Source organism: Lepisma saccharinum, chromosome 25 (assembly GCF_977018435.1).
Source record: "Lepisma saccharinum chromosome 25, izLepSacc3.1, whole genome shotgun sequence".
NCBI classification, from domain to species: Eukaryota; Metazoa; Arthropoda; class Insecta; order Zygentoma; family Lepismatidae; genus Lepisma; species Lepisma saccharinum.
Window position 1 is genome coordinate 2,752,530 of NC_139253.1, and position 12,489 is coordinate 2,765,018.

General features: G+C 41.3%; 1 protein-coding gene across 1 annotated transcript in view; it reads left to right on the plus strand.

Moving 5' to 3' along the window:
- Window positions 1-18: 18 nt before the first annotated feature.
- The window catches only part of kdn (citrate synthase), a 55,558-nt gene continuing 43,087 nt past the window's right edge, over window positions 19-12,489 (plus strand). Inside the window, exon 1 of the mRNA XM_083112010.1 lies at window positions 19-176. Coding sequence (XP_082968136.1) covers window positions 129-176 — 48 coding nt within the window. The 5' untranslated portion in view covers window positions 19-128. The remainder of the gene's footprint in view (window positions 177-12,489) is intronic.

The following is a 12,489-nucleotide window of genomic DNA, read 5'->3' on the forward strand; positions in this document are numbered from 1 at the left end:
GGCATGTGGTGCCATCTGATGTCGAAGTAGTGATATATGTCACGTGACCATCCTTTTAGTCTCCCCTGCTCTGCCAGATTGAAACAGCAAGCTGCCGGTGACCCACAGAGTGCAGAAAACTTGCGAAAATGGCACTGTTTCGAATAGCTTCATCTCGACTTATAACCACACAACAGGTCAGTGTTTATAGTAATAGTACAAAAGTAATCTTACAAGCAAGTAATGCGATTTGTTATTTTTCTGGATTATGTATTTGTGGGGTTACCAAATTCAATGCCGCCAACAAATTGCCGTAAATATTCTTCGTAGAGTAATTTAGATTGAATTATATACAAAAAACCTTATTAAGCAATCCTGGTTGACGTTGACATTAAAATTGTCTACGGGTTTTTAAGCGTACTCGAGAATATTTCCGTGCAAGGTGAATGTACGTGTGTACAGGCGCCGAAGTAGGTCGCAAGTACCTGTTCCATGCGTCGATTATAAAGTAAAATGAATGAAGGACCTCCATAAAATATTCTCCAAATCAGACCGAAGAATAATAGCAATGAAATATGTTGCATGCAGTAACATATACGAAACTGAGTTTTCTGGTTCATCGACTACGTGAACGACGATGCTATTTTTTCCAAATCGCTGTTTTACATTATAGGAAAGTTGGGAATGTTTTATAAACGTGTTTTATACAAACTGCATGAAGCTGAAATTACGGACATTTTAAATTATGTCGATTTGCGCTTTTGTAGGATTTCATGAATATGTAGCTGAAATTTGAGTGAAAGTGTGTCATTATTTAATGAAGTAGTTACGTTGCAAATTTTGCAATAGTATAGTTGTTTTTAATTTAACAATCTATTACATAGCTTGATCGACATTACGTGGACTTTAAGGCCCATCCATTACATAAGGTTGAATTTTGCCGGAAGCTTATTGTTGTAATCACATTTATGATTTTAAACTATCCATTGTATGCACATAGGCTATTTTGGACTAGGTGTAGAGTCTCTCTTTCTCTCCACTTTGTGCACTCAATTTACATGGGAATAATATCAGTGTTCTTATATATTTCATGTAGTAACAGTGTTGTTATGGTTTGATACAAGAATTAGCTTGAACATCTGTGTCTCCTGACCAGCATGGGGAAGCCCAGGTTTGATTCCCATGATTAGTGATCCCAGTTATGAATTATTGTAAAAGTACCCCTACATAGAGCTGCTCTGGGGCTTACCTAGTCTCGAATCAATGCATATCTGGATGAGAGGTTTGGAGAAAATGATGGAACTTTTTTTTTATGTTCACTATCTGTGTTGGAAATCTACACATCAAATAAAATAGCATTAATTCTTTAACTACACTGAAGATGTTACTTGATCTTAACAGAAGTGTACAAATAAGTTGAAGAAATTTATTGAATAAAAATGTCTTCCACGTTAAGAACAAGTTCTTCCGATCTGTACTCGTAGTAGTTGAAAATAGGCAAAATGACTACTGGGAATGATTTTATGGGGCGAATTAAATGTTCAGGAACGTGCAAGTCCTTGATGTAAGATACATCTTGCATGGTTTATAAAGTGATTGTATTTCTTATTGGGATAGATTCTCTTCTGTGTGCATACCCAGTGAAGGCACTTAGTGATTCAGACTCTACTACTTTAAACTATAGGCCCAGTCCTGACTAGCCTTCCTGTGCATTATATTGGATAATAGAAGTAACATTTTTACGATTATTTTACATATGTTTCCTTATACTAATTTTGCTGTGATATTCAATCACTGTTAAATAATTTGTTTAGTCCATTACAGTTATCTTTTTGTACACATGGTCCAAACTCCAAGGCTCAGATCAAAACTTGATATTTTGCCATTCCAACTTTCATGTTGATGTATGATGTGGTTTTCAATTCTTTGCCGATATATCGACACAGATTATAGCTATGATCTTCCTTCGGTATCTCCCCTTTGGACATGACACTGGCAATTTGCACTAATTTGAGACACCAGTATTTGGAATAAGGAGTAATTTTCATTTATTTCTGTATTCTGAATCGTGAATTTATTAACTAGGATCAGGTTGAATGTTGAAATCAAAATAGGTGAGAGGAACAACACAATGAAACATGCATATCATGACCAGGATTCAAACCCATCCTCTTTAATTCTGAACTCGTGAGTTGACCAGTCGACACCTCGTGTACTAATCTCTCATTGACTAAGTAATAACTATAGTGTGTGTGGTCCTCATTTTATTTTTGCAATTATGAACAATCGCTACAGAAGGTGAGGATGTCATGTTGATGGCTGCTGTTATTTACCCATCAAGGTGTAAGTAACTAATTGTTACCCTATCAAATTCAGGATAGCTGCATGTAAGAAAAATAAAAATTATGTCTAAAGAAACACTGCCAGCCTCCATGCCAGATTAGTTAGCGCAGCACACTACAATGCCAGGGGTCTGAGATTTGAATCCTGCCCTTGCCATTGGTGTTTTTTGTGTGTCCTTTCATAATTTCGTCACTCGATCTTCATCTTTACGATTAATCAAAGTGGCAGAAAAGGGAAGTAAAATAAACCAAATCAATCAATATTTACAATAATACCAATAAAGTTATGCACTGGAAAGTTACTTTCAGTTCCTAGTGGAAGTTATCTCAGAGATGAGTTTTTCCATCAGTGTCCGTACATGCATAGCTCTGGGCAACATGACCTGGAGAGTAGCAGTGGTTGGAGAATGGTGGTGATCACATCACCTCCACTGAGAGAGAGTGAGAGTATGCAGAAAACCTGCCTCATGCAGTGAACAAAGAACAGGTTTGACATAAATCCCAGCACTGCATACATGTTACTGGTAAAAGTTGACTTGACATCTTTGAAAGCTTCACAAGCACATATCTGAAATTTAGGAACATGTGTATATACTCAAGTAAACATAATTCAATACAAATTAAATATGTTAAGTATGTTATTGGGAGAAGGATGGTGTGGCCTGGGCATGGCTGTTCTTTGTGTCCTTTCATCAGTTTCATATCACTCATCCTCATCTTCGCGATTAACCAAAAGTTGCAGAAAAGCGACGTAAATTAACCCTTTGTAGAAACAAAATTGTCACCTTGCCCAGTCTTTACACAAATGAAGCAGCGAGGATGCTGATGGAGTTAAAATAACATTAACGATTTGGGAAATCTCGACACCAAAGGTTTGAGTTCTGACCTGAGCAGGGGTGCCTGCCAGTGTCCCTTGTCTACACATCATCGTCACGATTAACCAAAAATGGCAGACAGACGCAGTGAAGAAAATTACAGTTTTGGGCAATGTGGCAGGAATGTCATAAAGTCGGTGGGGTTGCGGGAGCCATTTTAATGAAGGGCTCACCGGTGTTGTACCCGTAAATATGACAAGTGATTTTTTTTCGGGAGACTTCCTTGTGCCCCCCACCCTCGTGGCGATAATATTTATAATATAGTAATTAGCTCCCCAATTGTTCTTAACGATGCTGGCTGGGTCAACACCAAATATATTTCATTTGGTTCATTTTGCTTCGCTTTTCTTCCACTTTTGGCTAATCTCTAAGATAAGGATGAATTGTGATGATGAATGAAGGGTCAAGGACGACACAACACGCGCCCCACAGAGGATTATACTGGCCGTGAATCCAGACGCCAGAGCCTCGCTAGTCTGCAAACTGCAGGCCAGGGTATACTACGTGGAAGGGAAGTTGACATTTGGATGTCCTCAGAAAGGATCACACCGAAATGTTTTGAGCTTCCAAGTGATTTACAAGTGCTGAAAATACGCGGTAGGTACCTTTATACATGTCATTTCCAAGGGTTGATCTGATCATTCGGCAATTCGTTCGCTGTCCACGTATTATTCGCACTCTATAAGTTTTCCGGGTAGACGTTTTGACACACGGACCGGTTATGCAAAGCAGAGGTCAGCGTACCACGACTTGACATTGAAGTTTACCTGGCCGTGTGGCGCGGGAAGTTACGTGGTCGCACGTGTGTTCAATGAACCTCCGAGATACCGTGCATTATCGCCGATTCAGCAACGCGAGAAAGATGTGGAAAATACGCTCTTCCTGTGTGTGCACAGTGAAATGTCTCGAGTGTACTTGAAGTAACTACCGTACCTGCGCGGCTTTGCGTCGAGGATTCAGGCAGTGTTGCCACACAATGGTATCGCGTGAGAGCTAGCTTTACAAACAACCGCAGTTCTCTCCATCAAGGTATTATTGATTGCGCTTCTCTGCCACTTGTGGCTAATCGCGAAGATTGATTGATTGAGGATATGATGAAATGGATTAAGCGACACTCGCACCCATTCCGGGATTCGAACCCGGGACCCCTGGCGTCGTAGCGCGGGCCGACTAGAGGTATTATTGAGTTTGAGATTTTAAGTCCACTTTATAAACAGAAAGGCTTGTCGGAATTGGACCTACAGTTTAATATGAGATACGAACCACTATGTGCCTCCACCGGTTATCGAACACGGGACCCTTGATTACAAGCCAACGACGCTACCACTGCGCCATCGGGGAGACCCCAAGGTATTATTGGATTGCATAGACAAGGCTACCATATTTTCAGAGCGTGTAATAGGAAGTATGAGGGGTGGCTGAAGAGTTCGCGGCCAGACTAAGAAGCAGTGTGCTGAGTAAAACGTTGGGGACCAGGTGCGTGTCCTCCTTTTGCTCCCCGTGCCTATAAACCAACGCATGTCTACCCTTAAGGACGATAGTGCAGTTACGCGTTCAATACAAAACAGCGCTTTCGTTAAGTCCCTGTGCTATGAATTTCATGTCATCTGTAGTACAAAACTAGAAACTATACTTTTCCCTGGAACCTCTGGAGCGAGCGAACGAAAACCAGACTGTGCAGGTAGTGGCTCAAGAGGCCCCGACAAGTCTAGTGAGAGGGGTACTTCACAGACAGAAAGAACGGAGCATACCCCCCCCCCCCCCCCCGTGCGACGCGCTGTTTGCACCTCCTGTTTTTCCGCAGGGCCAGCGCTAGTCATTTTGCCGCCCTGAGCGGTGGCGGCAGACGCCGCTCCCTTTCGACCCCCCGTCATTATGCAGAAACGGGAAATTGAAAATCAATATATTCCTAAGTAAAATATCAAACTATAAAATAAATATTGAAACTTGTTACGCTATTTCAATACAATTAGCACAAAATGATATCTCGCTCGACACGAAACAAATCAAGGCTTGACTTCATATGTTTACGTTGTAGGTCTGTGATATATGATTGGATTTTAAAGATAATTACATGTAATATTCCCTGATCTCCTGCGTGGGTGATCTGAGGTCTGAATTCTTTCCTGCGTTGTCTCCGCATAAAGCGGCTCTGGGGTTCACCCAGCCTCAAATTAATGTGTACCTGGGGCAACCCTGGAAAGTAAAGGCGGACGGAGAGTGGTGCTGGCCAGATCATCTCCAAAATGACCGACATCGAGAATGTGTGTGGCCCTACACCCACATCCCCTAATTGTGCCTTGATTACATGGTGCTAAATGCACAGGGAACTTTACCTTTGCATGTAATATTCTCTTTCGTATAATGTTATCTTGCGTAAAATGGAAACAAACTTTTTTCAGACATGATTGACCAAAGATAGTTTTTTTATTAGCCTTAATTTCCAAAACAAAAAATTTGTTCGCCACTTGCCACGGTTACCGACAAAGTTAATAAATTCTACACCCACATTAGGTGCAAAATCATGACCATTTATCAGTTTGTTCTCCTTTTGTGTAATTATTTTATTATAGCCGAAAGTACTTTAATTCAGTAGCCTTCATGTGTTAACATTCCGGCAAGTTTTCTACAATTTTCAGACAAAAGATCAGTCTTTATGCTTACTAATATCATAACATAAATTTGAAAATTCACTATGATCTTTTAGCTGATCAAATCTTTCTCTTAGAGCTAAAATAATAGTCTAGGACCTGGTAATAAAAATCAACTTTGTACCGTTTTTGTGGATTTTCAACAGTTTCATCATACTGAAACTGCTTATTTCGATTTCGGCTCTGTACACTGTTGCATATCTGTGGATCATCTATATCTAAATTCGATGGCAATTCTTTCTCACCGACCGGGGCTCACAGGTCGCCCCCCCCAGACACCTCCGCGAGTGGAAGGAGGGAGGCCCTGCCAGGCTGCCAAGTGGCGTCTAAGAAACTGAAATTTTTCATCACTCCTGCTTTTTTCAAAGTGCTGATATGTTTCCAAGTAATATAACAGCATCTAACAAATCGTAGATTAATGTTTTGAAGACATTTGCTCATTACATTACGTGGATAACTAGTGAGAAAAAGAATGGAAAGCCACACAACTGGTTTGCAATACATTGAGCCTCATGTGCGACCATTTGGACAGTTTTATTGTCGCCAATAAGGAGCGCATCATAGACCTCTCCCACTCGATAGCTCAACAGAGTTAAGGCATCGAATTTGCTTTCCCAATTTGTGGCACTTGGTTTTAAAATGAGACTGCTGATATGTTCCTTAAAAACTGTGGGTTGGCATATATTAACTTCCAAGTTATAATATTATAACTTTCAAGTTTTCATAGGCTTATTTTTTCTTCTCTTTAAAATTTGTCGCTCTGGGCGGTGGCACGGTTCGCTTCCCCCCCCCCAAATTTTCCTGCTATTCCACAGGTTCAATCCGAAGTTCAACGCGCTTAGCGTATCGTGTCTCAAGTACTTTGCCCCTTCCAAAAGTAATTATTTTATTTGGTCTTCAAGAAACTGCTATCACCTCTGAACCCTTGCAAACTTTCTGCCCTTTCTGTGTCTTTTTAAGGTTAGGAAATATTAACACTCAGACGGAACAAGATGTGGTGAGTAGGATGGATCATCTATGCACTGAAACCCCAAATCCTTCAAAACAAAAAAAAATCCTTTCCCGGCCTAGTGTGGGGGAGCATTATCCTGCAGAAATGGAATGTCTTTCCACATTCTTCTCCACCCTGGTTCCTGGGGACTTAAATGAAAAACATAGTGTTACGATCCTGTAAATTGGCACATTACGCTACGCAATAAATCTTTGAGATGACAAAATTATACCCTGTCTCGGCTATGTCTGGAGCTAGCGAAAACAAGTGTCTGCGTAATTAGTGACGCGAGACGGCTTCACCAATGAACACGTGAGAGGGAACGGGATTGCGTGGAGGGAAAAGCGACTGCAGTTAGCAGCCTTCGCAGCAGCGTGTACTGCTTCGTTCTGCCCACTCGATTTCTCCCCTTCTGTGCCGCTATGCGCGGCCTTGCTCCACAGATAGTGTACAGGGTACACATTATACTCAAAGTACTCGGCCGACCCCCTGGCAGTGGGAAACTTTGGCGAGGCGAGGATTCGACCCCGGGCCCGTTCAACACCCGAAAACATAGGTGATCTTACACATTTTATGCTGTTTCTCACGTGGTGATGAATTATTGATCTGTCCTCATTAAAATGCCCAGCGTAGGGGCTAGATTTCTCTTCGTGCGTCTGAAAAAGCTTCACGTACCAATTCGTTTAGGATAAAATCTCCAGGTCTGGCTCCTAAGAGAATAGAGTTAGCAACAGTTCACCATGCGACGTCATCAGGTTTCGACAAAGTCAAATTACGTAACACCACCTGGCGATTTTTCGTAGAACCTGTAGCAGTCTGTCGTACTTTAAACTGTAACTTTCCACTGAGATTTAAAGATTAAATTCATAATACCTATCGCTTAGTAAGCGTCATTTAGCACTGCGGTGATATTGATCTTAGTGGACTTGTCGACTTCTGTATTGATTTGATTAGTGAGCGAATATCGAACAGAGTATACAAGCTCTGACGTAATCGTGGAATGTATAGGAGGATTTGTATTGCAAAGAGCGAATCTACTTGGAGGGCGATAGGGACAATCGAGCGTCTCAACTGTCGTCCAAGAGCTCTTGTGGCATAATGTTTAATATTATATTTGAGACTAAAGTGTTGAATGCATTTGGTTGTCTAGAAAAATGTGGGCTTAACAAGGATGTTATCCTCGAATTAGTATTTTTCCCCCATTATTTTCAACGCTTTTGTATCACTTTTGGCAAATTGATGAAGTAACGCTCAGAATGAAGCATCTACACTCGACCCAGAATCCGAAGTCTTCGGTAGCAGGATATTGAGCCGACCACTCGATGCATTTGCCCACCGAGATGGCATATCTCATCTTCTGAAGTACGTTTTTGTTCCTTTGCTTTACCGTCATTTTACTATGAGAGCCGCGGTGAAACCTTTATTATTTCTTTTTTAAGTGCCGGTATTACAAGTACGGAAAAATCATTTATTACTAAACTGCCTTTGGTGCAAGATTAGTATGCACGGAATAGTCGTGTATATATACGTTAAAAATGGAATAATACAAATCGACGAACATAAATTCTTCATGGCAGTTCAGCGCAATTTTCCGGTCTAAAATACGGTATGCACTACCCCCCCCCCCCCTTTTGAAGGGGTCAAAAATTTGTAACTATAGAGACGAGACGATACATTATCCAGAGGGGGTAATCTCACCCAATCCTCAGCCAAATACAACTCTTGTAGTATCAAGACCACTGCCTTTTGAATAACCTGCTAATTTCCTTGTCGAAATGAACGCCTACTTTTTGTTCACTGTACCTCGGGAACTTCCCTTCGAAGGAAAGGAGGAAAAGACAGAACTGGAAAGTGTAAGCTGTTATGGGCACTGGGTGTCTGCTATCTGGCGTGCTCCCAAAGTTATTGGATACGCGGACGGATGACCTACATTGAGTGTCTCTTCTCACAGTTGTCAAGAGCGACATGCAGGACAGAATACGGAGGCCAGATACGAACTGGATGGCTCTTTTCACCAAAAGCGAACCCGTCCAATACCAACGTTATTTTTTCCTGTTTAAGGCTAGCAAACCTGGTGGAAAAAAAAGAACCGGTGTTGGTCCATGTCAGCTGGAACTAGATTGATTGATTGATATTTATATTATGGGTGTATCAGGACATTGGCTATTTCTGCCCTCACACAATACGGGGATACGCCCCTTAACTAAAACAAAATTGAGGATCGACCCCCTAACAAGAAAATGAAAGATGTTTATTAGAAACTTCACAACTCGCTTTTAAAACTCGTTCATTCATTACGTAACGGTAACTAAACTGTTTCAGAGGATAAATCTCCTTAGCTATTAAAAGCTGAGGCTGTGAAGGGCACTCAAAACAGTCGAGAACAACATAGAGAATTATCCTGGCCGATACGCGCCAGAGCCTCGTTGGCCTGCAAGAGACAGTTACCGGGGAAGTGAGGCTGACCCTCGGTTGCCTTACCAAAAGATCACCATTTACGTCCCAACTGGCACGAGAAATCGGACATTCCAGCTTTCTGTATGTGATATTTTACAGTGGAAATGTAAGGTTCTAGACATGAGATTGGATTAAAATATTGATAATACTGTGTGGTGTCTCCTATCAAATGAAAACAAACTTGAGTAAACTTGATGGCATAGGCTAAATGCATTAACAAAAACGTGTGTGACGCTATAAAAATGTAGCAAATTTTGACTTCATTTGTCTGTGAAGCATATAGGCTGCAGATGGTAGTAACTTTTATTGGTGAAATGTGCAAATTATATGCATTCACAAGCATCCAAAACCTTAATGCATTTAAAAACAATAGCCAGCCCCGTGGTGGAGTGGTTAGCACATCGCGCTACAACGCCAGGGGTTCCAGGTTCGAATCCTGGCCTGGGCATGGATGTTCGTGAGTCCATTCATCACCATCTTCGCAAATTAGTTAAAAGTGGCACAAGAAGGGAAGTAAAACAAAGCAATTAATCAATTTAAAAGCAATAACATTTTCCATATTAATTCGTTTTCTTATTTACATAGAGTAGGTGGGCCTCCCCGATGGCGCAGTGGTAGCATCGTTGCCTTGTAATCAAGGGGTCCCGGGTTCGATACCCGGTGGAGGCACATGGCACAGTGGTTTGGATCTCACTTTAAACCGTACGTCCAGTCCCGATTAGCCTTACTGTGCATAAGGTGAACTTAAAACACAAACTCAAAACCACAACATATAGTAGGTCCACTTTTCTTCCTAATGTGAATAGATATGATTTAACCATCAGTGGTTTGGCCAAGGAGAGTGATTCCTAAAAAGATGGCAAAATATGGGAAAAAATATGGTAGAAAATAATCTTTCCTTACGGTCTTACATTTCGGCTGGAATTGGTATGCAGTGTTTTCTTGAATGCCTGTCGCATGGACTCGTTGCCCGACCCGAGTACACGGCGGAACACATCAATCCGAGCTGGCCTTGAGTCATTGGGGACGTCTTTACGTGGCGGCCTGTCACTGGGGCCTCGTTTACATGTTCTACGTCACGGAATGAAGTGGATCCTCGGAGTACGACTACCCGAAATGAGCAGCAACTGGTGCTGGCCGCATAGCGGTTGTCTCAGTTTCTCAGTTTGGCCTTTCAATAATGTTCGTACCCCCAAAATATTCTATTTAAATGTCTTTCGAGAGCGCATTCGTACACACTAAAATAGTAACCACATGTTCGGAAGCCGAGCGTGTTAAATCTCGCCACCTACTCGGTAAATTTACAAGTTCCTGTATTTTTATTTGACGTTTTTTTGCCATTATTTGTTAATCGCGACCACGAGGATGAGTGATGATTAGATCAAATTGATGAAGGAAAGCCGTCTATGCCCAGGCCGGGACTCGAACTCGGGAACTTCGATCCGAAAGTCGACCACTTAACGCATCGGTCGTGAAGCTGGCTGTTTCGCGGGTTGGGTGTTTTTGCGAGTTTAAGTTCATCCATTTCCACAGCACGCTACAACCGCAGGAGTCCAGGTTCAAATCCCAGCCTGGGCGTGGTTGTTCTTTGCGAGTGGCCTTTCATCCAATTATCAATTATCCTCATCGTCGCGATTAGCTAAACGCGGCAGAAAAGTGACATCAAATAACAATAATGCAAACTCGAACTGGAGGTCCCGTCCCGATGATCATATCTGCATAAAGCAGACTTACATACAAACTCAAACTCGGCATAGTACTGAGTGTGAAAAATTGATTCACCCACAGAGTTGGTCTTGCTCGGAAAGCATTGAGTGATAATGTTACGGTAATTCAAGTTATGTTTAAAAAGTAAAAGTGATTACTGTAATGACATTGCTTCCTGCATTTTTAATGCAGCTGGAAAAAGGGAAATGACATTTTTTGCATGGCGTAAATACAACTTCAAAGCAGTTCATTAGAGGAAGTACAAGACGATAACACGACACACGCTCGTTTTATTATTTTTAAATTTTTACACTTTAATTTACAGCATGATGCTTAACCAGAGTCCAACTTGCCTTCTGATTATCACACTTGATAAATTACTTATTGAGAAAAAGAATAACGTCTGGGAATTTCTGTGTGTATCTTTTAGAACAATGTAACGGCAGATATTTATTTGATAATGTTGCACATTAGCGCGTCCATCATTGTATAGATAACGTAATTTCTCGCATGTTGCAGACTAAAGTCTCGTAATACATCACCTGTTAATTTGTTGTAGATTTGGTTATCAGTAAATCGATAAATAACTGCTTAGCACGAGTGTTTGTCCAAAGTTTATTAAATCTTCGGAACTCCCCTCCTCTATAAGACGACGTAATTTTTCCGTGTTTGCAATATTGTTATGCTCTATTGCTTAAACAACTTAAGTCCTGTGCAAACATTCCATTCCAATTATTAGTGTTCCAGTTTAAGCGCCATAAATGTTCGTTGAAATTCTTTTTCTTTGTTTCATTCAGAGTTTCACTCGAGTTGCACTCTGTGCACTGATAGGCTAATCGGGAGTGTGCCTACAGTGTAAAGTATGATCCGAGCCACCGAGTATCGAACCTGGAACCTATTGATTACAAGGCAATGACGTTTCACTACACCATCGGGAAGGCCCTCTGAGTAGAAGAGTACGACGCCAGGGGACCCTGGTTCAAATTCCGGCATGGGTGTTCTTTCTGATTATCCTTTATCGCTCGTATCACTAATCCTTTTCTTCGCGATTAGCCCAAAGTGGTAGAAAACGACGCTAAATACCAAAAATTTAAAATTAAATAATGTGTCATGTGGAGCATGTTTAGTATTGGGTTCACAGTCTTGCCTGTTCTACTTCCAGCTAGATCACGTATGTCTGAGGGGCACGGTATTTGAATTATATTGGCTAGATAGGTAAATTTCCATTTCTGCCATGTAGGATTTTATCTTGTTATGCTTTCAGTGGCTGCAGTGACTACAACGCGGGAGGCCTAGGTTTGAACTAGAGATTACCAGATCCGGATAAAATTTTTGTCCGAAATATCCAAATATGTGCATTATCCGGCCAGTTTTATCATTTATCCGTTTTACGTCCTCTCTGCTTGTTCGTATATCCGTCATGAAATCTGTTAGTTCATCCTTTTAAGAGTTCTCAGCGTATTCTTAAACGTTTACTTTTTTTCTGA